We start from the raw sequence: 12,870 nt of genomic DNA on the forward strand, positions 1-12,870 counted from the left end.
AATTGTCATTTGCATGTAACTATTGGGTTGCCCAAAAAGTAATTGCGGATTTTTCATATAGTCGGCGTTGACAAATTTTTTCACAGCTTGTGACTCTGTAATTGCATTTTTTCTTCTGTCAGTTATCAGCTGTTACTTTTAGCTTGCTTTAGAAAAAAAGTGTAAAAAAGTATATTTGATTAAAGTTCATTCTAAGTTTTATTAAAAATGCATTTACATTCATCCGCATGCATCCGCAATTACTTTTTGGGCAACCAATTCATACAACATATATTCGCTACTTCAAATCTTCTAATATATGCGCTGTGATTCCCTGTAATGCCTTATCATCTTCTCTAGAACTACCTGAATTTGCTTTGACAATAAACTTTTACCAATTTTCCCCCTTAGCTAAAAAGTTCTGATTTCCTTGCCCTCATGGCATGGTCATTTGGTAGGCGTGGCATTTCAAAGCATTTAATATTTACATAACTTTTATCATCTTGCAGCCAAGGAAATTTAATTACCCATAATTATAATTCACATTTATTGCAATAATTATCATTTACCCATAGCATTGCCTTGTAGTACCTTGTGGTGTATGAGTGTGCAAAAGAGACAAGGAAATATTGCGTATACGCCCTAATTGCTCCGATATCAACAATAACAATTGTTTATGTACGGGTAGGGAAAAGGTCTGTTCTTGTACTCAGGCATAAATAAGAGTAATAACAATAACATTTAATGTGTCAATAATTATTAATATTTTATGAGGACTGCAGGGTTTGGGGAAAGTATCAATTGCCGGATTATTGAGATGCCTTGATTAAGACCTATATGGAGAGTATAATCCTTACGTGGCTGTGAAATCGATACGCTACGAGCATAGGCTACAACTATAATTATGAAATGTTTATTTATTCGCATATTTGATATTGGTATCCGTAACAAATTATTTACGGTTATCATATAAATATGACACACAGCCACACACACAGAAATCCACACTTGTGCAGAAAAATGTAACAGGAAAAACGGCGTATGTTTGCTTGCATAATTACATATCGATATATTGTTATGCCCAGCACCATAGGATAGGGAGAATATTCATTTAGTCATTCCGTTTACACTACAACGAAATATGCATTTCTGACTTTACAAGGTATATATTCTTGACTATTGTAAAGCTGTACAACAATATAACGGTATACGTATGTTTGTAATCACTCTAAGTGTTTTAAAAAGTAACAATAAAAGCGTGCTCAGTTCGGCCGGGCCGAAACTTATATACCCTCCAACATTGATTGCATTTGTCGAGTTCTTTACCGGTATCTCTTTAAAGACAAACAAAGGATAAAAGAAAAGAATTGCTATACTAATTGAATTGAGTGTTGGTGACTACAGTAGAAGTCTATGTGTAAAATTTCAGCCAAATCGATTAAGAATTGGGCCCTTTAGGGACTCAAGAAGTAAAATAGGGAGATCGGTTAATAGGGAAGCTGTGTCAGACTGAAGGCCGATTCAGACCATATTTAACACGTATATTGAAGATCATGGGAGAAGCCATTGCACAAAATTTCAGCCAAATCGGATAATAATAACGCCCTTTTAAGGCCCAAGAAGTCCTGATCCCAGATCGGTTTATATGGCAGCTATATCAGGTTATAAACCAATTTGAAGCTTATTTGGCACAGTTGTAGAAAGTCATAATAAAATACGTCATACAAAATTTCAGCCAAATCGGATAGGAATTGAGCCCTCTAGAAGCTCAAGAAGTCAAGTTCCCAGAGCGGTTTATATGACAACTATATCAGATGATGGACCGATTTGAACCATACTTGGCACAGTTGTAAGATATCATACTTCATGCAAAATTTCAGCCAAATCAGATAAGAATTGCGCCCTCTAGAGGCTCAAATTCAAAACCCTAGATCGGTTTGTATGGCAGCTATATCAGGTTATTGACCGATTTGAACCATACTTGACACAGTTGTTAGATATCACAACAAAATACTTCGTGCAATATTTCATTCCAATCGGGAAAGAATTGCGCTCTCTAGAGGCTTAAGAAGTCAAGACCCAAGATCGGTTTGTATGGCAGCTATATCAGGTTATGGACCGATTTGAATCATACCTAGCACAGTTGTTGGATCTCATAACAATACACATCGTGCAAAATTTCATTCCAATCGAATACGAATTCCGCCCTCTAGAGGCTCAAGAAGTCAAAACCCAAGATCGGTTAATATGGCAGCTATATCAAAACATGGACCGATACGGCCCATTTCCAAATCCAACCGACCTACACTAATAAGAAGTATATGTGCAAAATTTCAAGCGGCTTGCTTTACTTCTTCGAAAGTTAGCGAGCTTTCGACAGACAGACGGACGGACGGTCAGACGTACGGACAGACGGACGGACGGTCAGACGTACGGACAGACGGACGGACGGTCAGACGTACGGACAGACGGACGGACGGTCAGACGTACGGACAGACGGACGGACAGATGGACGGACAGGCGGTCAGACGGACGGTCAGATGTACGGACAGACGGACGGACAGACGGACGGACAGATGGACGGACAGACAGACGGACGGACGGACAGACGGACAGACGGACGGACGGACGGACATAGCTAAATCGATTTAGAATGACATGGCGATCAAGAATATACATACTTTATGAAGTTTTAGACGCATATTTCCAGGTGTTACAAACAGACTGAAGAAATTAGTATGCCGCATACGGATGGAGGGTATAAAGAAAGAGGAAAATTGTTGCTTGAATGGGCTTAAGAAGTCAAATCGGGAGATGGTTTTATATGGGAGCTATACCAGGCTATGGATCGTTTCAACTACTTGGCACTTGGCAGAGTTGTTGGAAGTTATAACTGAACACTATGTGCAAAATTTCAGCCAAATCGGACAAAAATTGTGGCTTGGAAGGGCTCAAAAAGTCAAAGCGGGAGATCGGTTTATATGAGAGCTAGATCTAGATCTGAGCCGACATGGCCCCTTTGCAATTCTCAACGACCTACATCAATTGTAAATATCTGTGACAATTTTCAAGAGACTAGCATTACGCTTTCGACCGCAATCATGATTTCGACAGACGGACGGATGGACATGACTAGATAGACTCAGAGCGTCGAGACGATCAAGAATATATGTACTTTATATGGTCTTAGACATATATTTCTAGGTGTTACAAACGGAATGACTAGATAAGTATCCCCCATCCTATGGTGGTGGGTATAAAAATGTCAGCATTGTGGCACATTCTTATACCTTCCACCATAGGATAAGGGTATACTAATTTCGTCATTCTGTTTGTAAATGCAAATTTTGCCAATGAACATTCCACTAAGGAACAGGGGCAAACTTCTCACATATCAATGAGTGCAGTCTGATTCAAGTTTAAAGCTCAATGATAAGGGGCCTCCTTTTTTAGCCGAGTCCGAACGGAATGCCGCAGTGCGACACCTCTTTCGAGAGAAGTTTTACATGGCAAAGTACCTCACAAATGTTGCCAGCATTAGGAGGGGAAAACCACCTTTGAAAATTTTTCTAATGGTCTCGCCAGGATTCGAACCCGGGCATTCAGCGTCATAGTCGGACATGCTAACCTCTGCGCTACGGTGGCCTCCTATGTTTGTAACACCTCAAAATATGCATCTAGAACGCAATAAAGTACATATATTCTTGATCGTCATGTCATTTTAAGTCGATCTAGCCATGTCCGTCCGTCCGTCTGTCTGTCGAAAGCACGCTAACTTTCGAAGGAGTAAAGCTAGCCGCTTGAAATTTTGCACGATCACTTCTTATTAGTGTGGGTCGTTTGGGATTGCAAATGGGCCAAATCGGTGTATGTTTTGATACAGCTGCCATATAAACCGATCTTGGGCCTTGACATCTTGAGCCTCTAGAGTGCGCAATTCTCATCCGAGTTGATTGAAATTTTGCACGTGGTGTTTTGGTATCACTTCCAACAACTTCGATAAGTATGATTCAAATCGGATCATAATCTGGTATAGCTGCCATATAAACCGATCTTGGATCTTGACTTCATGAGCCAATAGAGCCCGCAATTCTCATGCGATTTGGTTGAAATTTTGCATGAGGTGTTTTGTTATGACTTTCAATAACTGTGCTAAGTATGGTGCAAATCGGTACATAACCTGATATAACTGTCATATAAACCGATCTGGGATCTTGATTTTTTGATCCTCTAGAGGGCGCAATTCTCGTATGATTTGGCAAAAATCTTGTACAACGACTTCTCTCATGACCTTCAACATACGTGTCTAATATGGTCTGAATCGATCAGTAGCTTGATACAACTCCCATATAAACCTATCTCCGGATTTTGCTTCTTGATCCCCTACAAGGTGCAGTTCTTACGAAATTCCGAATGAACTGAAATATTATTCAATGACTTCTTCAATGTTCAACATTCATTTATGGTCCGAATCGGACTATAACTTGATACAGCTCTAATAGCATAGCAGTTCTTATTCAATATTCTTTGTTTGCCTAAAAAGAGCTCTTATATATATATATGCTCGTCCGATTTCCAGTAATAATGCAATAAAATGGTAATTTGTTACCCGATTCCCTCGAAATTTGGCAAGAAGGATTTTCTAAATGACTCTCGATATTACTGGTGAATTTCATAGAAATCGGTTCAGATTTGGATATTGCCTTCTTATATATATATATATATATATATATATATATAAATATATATATATATATATATATATATATATATATATATATATATATATCGCCCGATTTTCACTCTTAGAGCCACTGAAGCGCATTTATTGACCAATCTTCCCAAAACTTCGTACAACGCTTTTTTTGAAGACTTCCTCAATGTCTGTAAAGTTTGCTTGAAATCGGTTCAGATTTAGATGTAGCTCCCATATATATGCTCGTCCGATTTGAAGTAATAATGCAATAAAATGATCATTTGTTAACCGATTCTCTCGAAGTTTGGTAGGAAGGGTTTTCTTATGACTCTCGACATTACTGGTGAATTTCATAGAAATCGGTTCAGATTTAGATATAGCACACATATATATAAATCGCCCGACTTTCACTCCTGGAGCCACTGCAATCGCATTTATGGACCAATCTTCCCCAAAACTTCGTACAACGCTTTCCATGACGTTTTACTCAATGTATTTAAAGTTTGCTCGAAATCGGTTCAGATTTAGATATACCTCCCATGTATATGTTCGTCCGATGTTGAGAAATATTGCACTAAAGTGCTCATTTGTTAACCGATTCTCTTGAAGTTTGGCAGAAAGGATTTTCTTATGACTCTCGACATTACTGATGAATTTCATAGAATTCAGCCCAGATTTAGATATAGCTGTCATATATGTATATCGCCCGATTTCCACTTTTGAGATCACTGCCAGCGCTTTTATTGAACTTTGCACAACGCTTTCCTCGGCACCTACCACATTATCTGAGAAGTTTGCTCGTAATCGGTTAAGATTTAGATATAGCTCCCATATATATGTTCGTCAGATTTTGGGTAATTTGCATTTATGTTGTAATCTGTCAACCGTAGTTATTACAGTTTGAACATATTTGCTCGAAATTTGTTACGGATTGCTTAATAACGCATCTGAAAAATCCTCCAAGGTCCATCAAAATTGTTTCAGAATTGGATATAGCTCCCACATTGTACTTTAAGGGCAGGTGTAGGGTATAGTACAGTCGGCACCACCCGAATTTTGCCCTTCCTTACTGGTTCAATACCGAGTTTTTTGAGCTATTAAATGGGGTTGTTTAAATTACTCACCCATTATGGTTTTGTCAATAGCTTGTCTAAATCCTCTTACATAACTAAGTGCTGAACATTGAAGTATGGTTTAAAGCCACAACTAGTAAATCACATTTAATTAAGCAAAATTGGTTAGTAACCATTCACAGATACCTTTGCTGCTTTTCCATAGAATGCAATTGCCAAAATATGATGAAAAAGAACTAAACGTTGATGCATTCCATCGTTTGTGCTTCAACGCTAAAGCTTATGACAATAAAACAGAATGGATATGAATACAAAGTAAATTGGGTGATTCCAACCGATTTAATCCCCAACACAATTTTCCTAATTGACAAGCAATCAGAATACATATTTCAGAGCTTCGACGATGACAAAAAATCTGACCAAGCGGAAGTTTTAATAAATCCTTCGAAATCCTTATGGTATTTGTTTTTAATAATGACAGCTTTTTTGCCATTCGTCTTCTTTCCGTTTGTACTTACCGTTCTAAGCATTTCGTTGCACTCTGGACCATTGCGTCCCCCAAGGCATTCGCAGCTGTAGTCATTACCATGATCAATGCAGCGACGTCCTTCAGGGCAGGGTTTATTAGCGCAGAAATCCACCTGGAAAGCAAGACCATGGAAATGCATAAATGGAAGTAAAATAAAATAGAAAAAAAAAATACTAAGAGGGAGAAATGGTAATGTTAACTTTATGAAGTGGCTGTAATCGAGAAAGTTAAGCAAAAATGGATAAAATGTAGACGTAAAATTTTAACGAAATGCTTAGTCAGTGGTTTCAAGAGAAACCCAGATGCGATTCGAGTGCCATCCTCCCTAGGAGATATTTTAGCATAATCTACTTGTAAAATGTTTTACATTGCATGAAGATTTATAGCTGCACTGGTGGAGGAAATAATTTCAAATTTAATTGTTAACAAGCAAAAACTCCTTACATATAGCTGGGTCATAGGATTAGGATACCCACTACCGAGTTCACAGATGAAATTCACGGTTGTCATTTACACTAAAATAAAACGGGGTGAAGGCAATGCAGCATTTGTTTCTTAAAATGCAATTCGAGATATTTGTGTATACAGCAGTTTTAAAAGACGAGACGATTCATGACACGAAACTTGGCTTTAAAACCGTTAATAGTCGCAGAAGGCTACGTAAACGTAACAGAAGTTACATAGACTTCTATACGGATGGCTCCAAACCAAACGACCAGGTGGGCTTTGGGGTGTTTTCTAAAGATCTACAACTGCTCATATCGATAAGGTTACCCGACCACTGCAGTGTGTATCAAGCGAAGATCCTTGCAATTAAGGAAGTGGTGGAATGGCAAAGACAAAATATCATAACGACGATTGGCATTAATATCTTCTCAGACAGCCAGGCAGCCATTGAATCCCTGGAAAACGTATTTCTGAACACAAAAACCGCCCTCGATTATCGCAGATCTCTCAAAGAAATGGTTGAACAGTTCAAAATCTCCTGTTCTAGGTACCGGGCTACTGGGAACTGTAAAGGGGACGAGCTTGCGAGACTAGGAACTACCCTACACATTTCAGGGAAACTGGAATCTGTGGGTATACCTCTAGCGACATGTAAGCTAAGTTTTCAGGACCGGGCCCGAAGGACAATGTATGATAGATGGTCACAAAGAGGGGGCTGGGAGCATTTCAAAACTATGTGGCCTAATCTAGACTTGAAGTGGTCTAACGCTTTGCTGTCACTGTTTAGAACAGACATCTCAGTTATTGTGTGTGTCATGAACTGTCACTATCTAATCGGAAAACATGCTGACAGACTGAAGGTTGTCAATTACGACTTTGGCAGAAGCTTTGAAGACATCGAAGACGACAAAGCAGTCAGAAGGCGTTCCACTTTAGGTTCTCATTTCTTCGAGAACCTGTCTGATTTAGCGGATGTGAACATTCGCTAGTAATTTTAAGGAGGCCACCGTAGCGCAGAGGTTAGCATGTCCGCCTATGACGCTAAACGCCTGGGTTGGATACCTGGCAAGACCTTTAAAAAAAATGTTCAGTGGTGATTTTCCCATCCTAATGCTGGCAACATTTGTGAGACACTATGCCATGTAAAACTTCTCTTTTGTGTGTGTCCCGTAATGGCAATAAGAAGGAGTTCCACTTTAGGTTCTCATTTCTTTGAGAACCTGTATGATTTAGCGGATGTGAACATTCTCAAGTAATTTTAAGGAGGCCACCGTAGCGCAGAGTTTAGCATGTCCGCCTATGACGCAGAACGCCAGGGTTCCAAACCTGGCCAGACCATCAAAAAAAATTTTCAGCGGTGGTTTTCCCCTCCTGCTGGCAACATTTGTGAGATTCTATGCCATGTAAAACTTCTCTTCAAAGAGGTGTCGCACTGCGGCACGCCGTTCGGACTCGGTTATAAAAAAGAGGCCTCTGATCATAGAGCTTAAACTTGAATCGGACTGCACTCATTGATATGTGAGAAGTTTGCCCCTGTTCCTTAGTGGAATGTTCATGGGCAAAATTTGCAATTTGAACATTCGCTAGTTGTTGGGCTTTTTAAAGCGCTCTGGATGTTTCAATGGAAGGAACTAGAAGGAATCTTTCTACTTCTGTTTCTGTGGTATCACAATGGATGGAAACGTCTAAGTGAGTCTGATGGCAGACTGCCACTTAAACTCAGTCTAAGCCTACCAATTTTGAAAGCAAATGCGGTTTCATGTCAAAGACAATAAAATCCACATTTCCATGCTAAGTAGTCTTAAAACTTAAGAATTTCGTTATTCTGTTTGTAACTTCTCGAAATATTCGTCTAGGACCCTATAAAGTATATACATTCTTGATCGTCATGACATTTTAAGTCGAACTCGCCATGTCCGTCCGTCTGTCTGTCGAAAGCACGCTAACTTTCGAAGGAGTAAAGCTAGCCGCTTGAAATTTTGCACAAATTCTTTTTATTAGTGAAGGTCAGTTGGGATTGTAAATGGGCCATATCGGTCCATGTTTTGATATAGCTGCCATATAATCCGATCTTGAACCTAGACTTCTTGAACCACTAGAAGGCGCAATTCTTATCCGATTTGGCTAAAATTTAGCATGAAGTGTTTCATTATGACTTTCAACAACTGTGCCAAATAGTGTTGAAATCGGTCCATATCCTGGTATAGCTGACATATAAACCGATCCGGGGTCTTGACTTCTTGAGCCTCTACAGGGAGCAATTCATATCCAATTTTGCTGAAATTTTGAACGACGTGTTTTGTTTTGACTTCCAACAACTGTGTTAAGAATGGTTGAAATCGGTCCATAATCTGATATAGCTGGCATGTAAACCGATCTGGGGTCTTGACTTCGTGAGCCACTGGAGGGCGCAATTATTATCCGATTTAGCTGAAATTTTGCATGAGGTGTTTTGTTATGATTTCCAACAACTGTGCTAAGAATGGTGTACATCGGTCTATAACCTAATAGAACTGGCTTATAAACCGATCTGGGATCTTGACTTCTTGTTCGCAATTATTATCCGATTTGGTTGAAATTTTGTACATCCGCTTCTCCCATGACCTTTAAGGTACGTGTAGAATATGGTCTGAATCGGTTTAAAGTCTAATACAAATCCCCTAATTTACTTCCGACCGATGTCCCTATTTTACTTCTTCAGCCCCTAAAGGGCGTAATTCTTACTAGATTTAGCTGAAATTTTACACAAATTTGACTCTACTATGGTCTTAAATAAGAACAACATGATATTGTTACAATAATTAGCAATTGCTTTATTTTACCCTTTGTTTGCCTAAAAAGAGATACCGGGAAGAAAGCTCGACAAATGCGATTTATGGTGGAGGGTATATAAGATTCGGCCCGGCTGAACTTAGCAAGCTTTTACTTGCATTTTTTTATAATATGAGCATACGGAGAATATAGGCGACGTATGAACCACGAGCTGTATGAGCTGTATGACGACAATAGCATAGTTACACGCATCAAAATACAACGGCTGCGTTGGCTAGGTCATGTTGTCAGAATGGATGAAGAAGCTCCAGCAAAGAGAGCTTTTGAAGGCAAACACGGTGGTACACGCAAACCGAGAAGACCAAAAGCCCGATGGAAAGATCAAGTTGTGGGAGACACCTCGAAACTTGGTGTCAGAGATTTTAGAATGAGCGCAGAAGATCGAGGCGCTTGGAACGCTATTCTACGTTCGGCTAGTGGAAGAAATATTCTGTCATAGCCAATTAAAGTAATTAAAGTAAAGTAATATAAGCATATTAGCTTGGGAAATTAAAAGTTTTTTTTTCCAATTTTTTTAAGAAAAAAATATGTGTTAAAAAGTTTTAAAAAATTAAGTGCTCGGAGTCGACTACGGGTCCGAATCGAGCAATCTATCCGACTCCGCAACCATGGTTTTGATAAATAATTAACTTCTTTTCCTTACCTTTATGTGACATCGAGTGCCAGTGTATCCTTTGCTGCAACGACACTCAAAACTACCAATGTGATCAATGCATTCACCGCCATTCTGGCATGGATTCGATTCGCATTCGTTGTATTCAAAATTACACAGCTCTCCAGCGAATCCTGAAAAAACAGCAAATAAAACAATCAAATTAGTTAATTGACCGATTAAAGCCATTGAAGCTAGTTTTTGCCCCTGAAGATTCCACGAAAGAACAGGGGCAAACTTCTCGCATATCAATGAGTGTAGACCAATCAATTTTAAGATCAATAATAAGAGGCCTCCTTTTAATAGCCGAGTTCAAACGGCGTGCCGTAGTGCGACATCTCTTTGAAGAAAAGGTTTTACATGGCATAGTATGTTGTCTGCAAGCCACCGCTGAAAAATTATTTTGATTGTCTTGCCAGGATTCGAACCCAGGCCTTCACATCATAGGCAGACATACTAATTTCTGTGTACACTTTTATTTTAATAAATAAACGATTTCTGCAGAAGCGAGGAAAACCAAAATACATCGGCCCGCACATGAATATAAACGACTTGAGATTTTGCACAGACTTATATTTCTTCCATGCGCAGGTTAAGTTCTTGAATTGGCCATATCGAATAATATTCGGATATAGCAGCCATATAGACTGATCTGGCGATTTGGGATCTTAAGCCTATAACAGGCGCATTTATTACCCGACTTAGATGAAATTTGGCATTGGCATTTAAATTTGGTAATTATTAGATCCGCCGATACCTGAACCAAAAATGGTACACATCGACTAATAATTGGATATAGCTGCCATATTGACCGATCTGCCGGTTTTGGGTCTTAGGCCTATAACAGGCGCATTTATTACCGGATTTCGTTGAAATTCAGAACAGTGGGTTTTGTTAGGCCAGTCGATATCCGAACCAAAAATGGTCCAGATCGGAACATATTTAGATAAAGCTGTCATATAGACCGATCTACCGATTTGGGTCTTAGGCCTATAACAGGCGCATTTATTACCGGATTTCGTTGAAATTCAGAACAGTGGGTTTTGTTAGGCCAGTCGATATCCGAACCAAAAATGGTCCAGATCGGAACATATTTAGATAAAGCTGTCATATAGACCGATCTACCGATTTGGGTCTTAGGCCTATAAAAGGCGCATTCAGAACAGTGAGATTTGTTAGACCTATCGATATCCGAACCAAAAATGGTCCATATCGAAACATATTTGGATATAATTGCCATATATACCGATCTGCCGATTTTGGATTTAAGGGCTATAGCAGGCGCATTTAGTACCCGACTTCGCTGCAATGTGGATCAGTGAGTTGCATCAAGACGTCTAACATCTGTCCCGAATACGGTCTAGTTCGGGTTATATTATAGAGACTGATCTTTAGCTTTAGGCTCTAAAAACGTAAAGAGACTGATCTTTAGCTTTAGGCTCTAAAAACGATTTTGCTGAAATTTGAAACAGCGATATGCGCTCGATATCCGACCCGAATATGGGATATATCGGACCATATTCACATATAGCTGCCATATAGACCCATATGCTTATATATGGTCTTAAGCGTATAACAGGCGCATATATTACCGGATTTTGCTGAAATTCAAAACAGTGAGTTTTGTAAGGCCTGTCGATATCCGAACCAAAAATGGTCCATATCGGAACATATTTGCTTATAGCTGTCATGTAGTTCGATATTCCGATGTTTGGTCTTAGGCTTATTACAGGCGCATTTATTACCCGACTTCGCTCAAATTTGAACAGTGAGTTGTATTAAGACTCCCAGCGTGTGTCCCAAAAATGGTCTCGAACCGGACAATATTTAGACATAGTTGCCATAGAGACCAATTTTCAGTTTTACGGCCTAAAGACCATATAAGGTGCATTTATTCTAAGATTTTGCTGAAATTTGAAACAGTGAGCTGTTTTAACACTCCAGAAATCCGTCCCAAATATGGTCCAGATGGGTCCAATATTTACAAGAAGCTGCCATATACATCGATAATCCGAATTAGGGATCAATTTTATGAACGGCGTACTTATTACCCGATTTTGCTGAAATTTCGAACTGTTACTTGTATAGAGCTTCTCGGCATCTGTACCAAATATGATTAAGATCGGACTATATTTGGATATTAATATGGATATAGTAGTGTCATAATACATTTTGATAATAAATTTATCCATGGTGGTGAACATCAAAAGATCGGCACGGCCGCCATTTTACGTAAATAAGAGTTGAGTTAATAAAAATCAGCAGAAATTGTTTGCTGATTTAGCAAAAAATTATTGCTTGCCCATTTAAGGCATGCTTTTTGCTGTTTTTACTAACAAATTTCTGTGAGTGTATCATATGCAGCAGCTTGTATATAGAAAAGGCAAATCCACTGAAACAGCCCTTCACGATCTAGTCGGCTACATAGAGGCTTCTCTTTCTGTCAAGGATTATATAATGGAAGCAATTCTTGACATTGAAGGTGATTTCAATAATGTAAAACCGACTTTAATCATGAAGGAGTTGGAGTTTCTTGGCATCAACTATATCGTAAGAAAGTTTATTAATGACTTACTTACTAACAGATCCATTAAGGCAGGCTTGGGAGTTGAGGATCTTAAAAGATGGGTCAGCAGAGGGACACCTCAAGGAGGCGTACTGT

General features: G+C 39.1%; 1 protein-coding gene across 1 annotated transcript in view; it reads right to left on the minus strand.

Annotated features, from left to right (window-relative positions):
* The window catches only part of LOC106088597 (serine-rich adhesin for platelets), a 243,504-nt gene that overhangs the window by 27,023 nt on the left and 203,611 nt on the right, over positions 1-12,870 (minus strand). Inside the window, exons 8-9 of the mRNA XM_059364655.1 lie at positions 10,200-10,342; positions 6,267-6,389 (exon numbers count right to left, since the gene is read on the minus strand). Of these exons, the coding sequence (XP_059220638.1) occupies positions 6,267-6,389; positions 10,200-10,342 (266 nt within the window). The remainder of the gene's footprint in view (positions 1-6,266; positions 6,390-10,199; positions 10,343-12,870) is intronic.

This window comes from Stomoxys calcitrans, chromosome 3 (genome assembly GCF_963082655.1).
Source record: "Stomoxys calcitrans chromosome 3, idStoCalc2.1, whole genome shotgun sequence".
NCBI lineage: Eukaryota > Metazoa > Arthropoda > Insecta > Diptera > Muscidae > Stomoxys > Stomoxys calcitrans.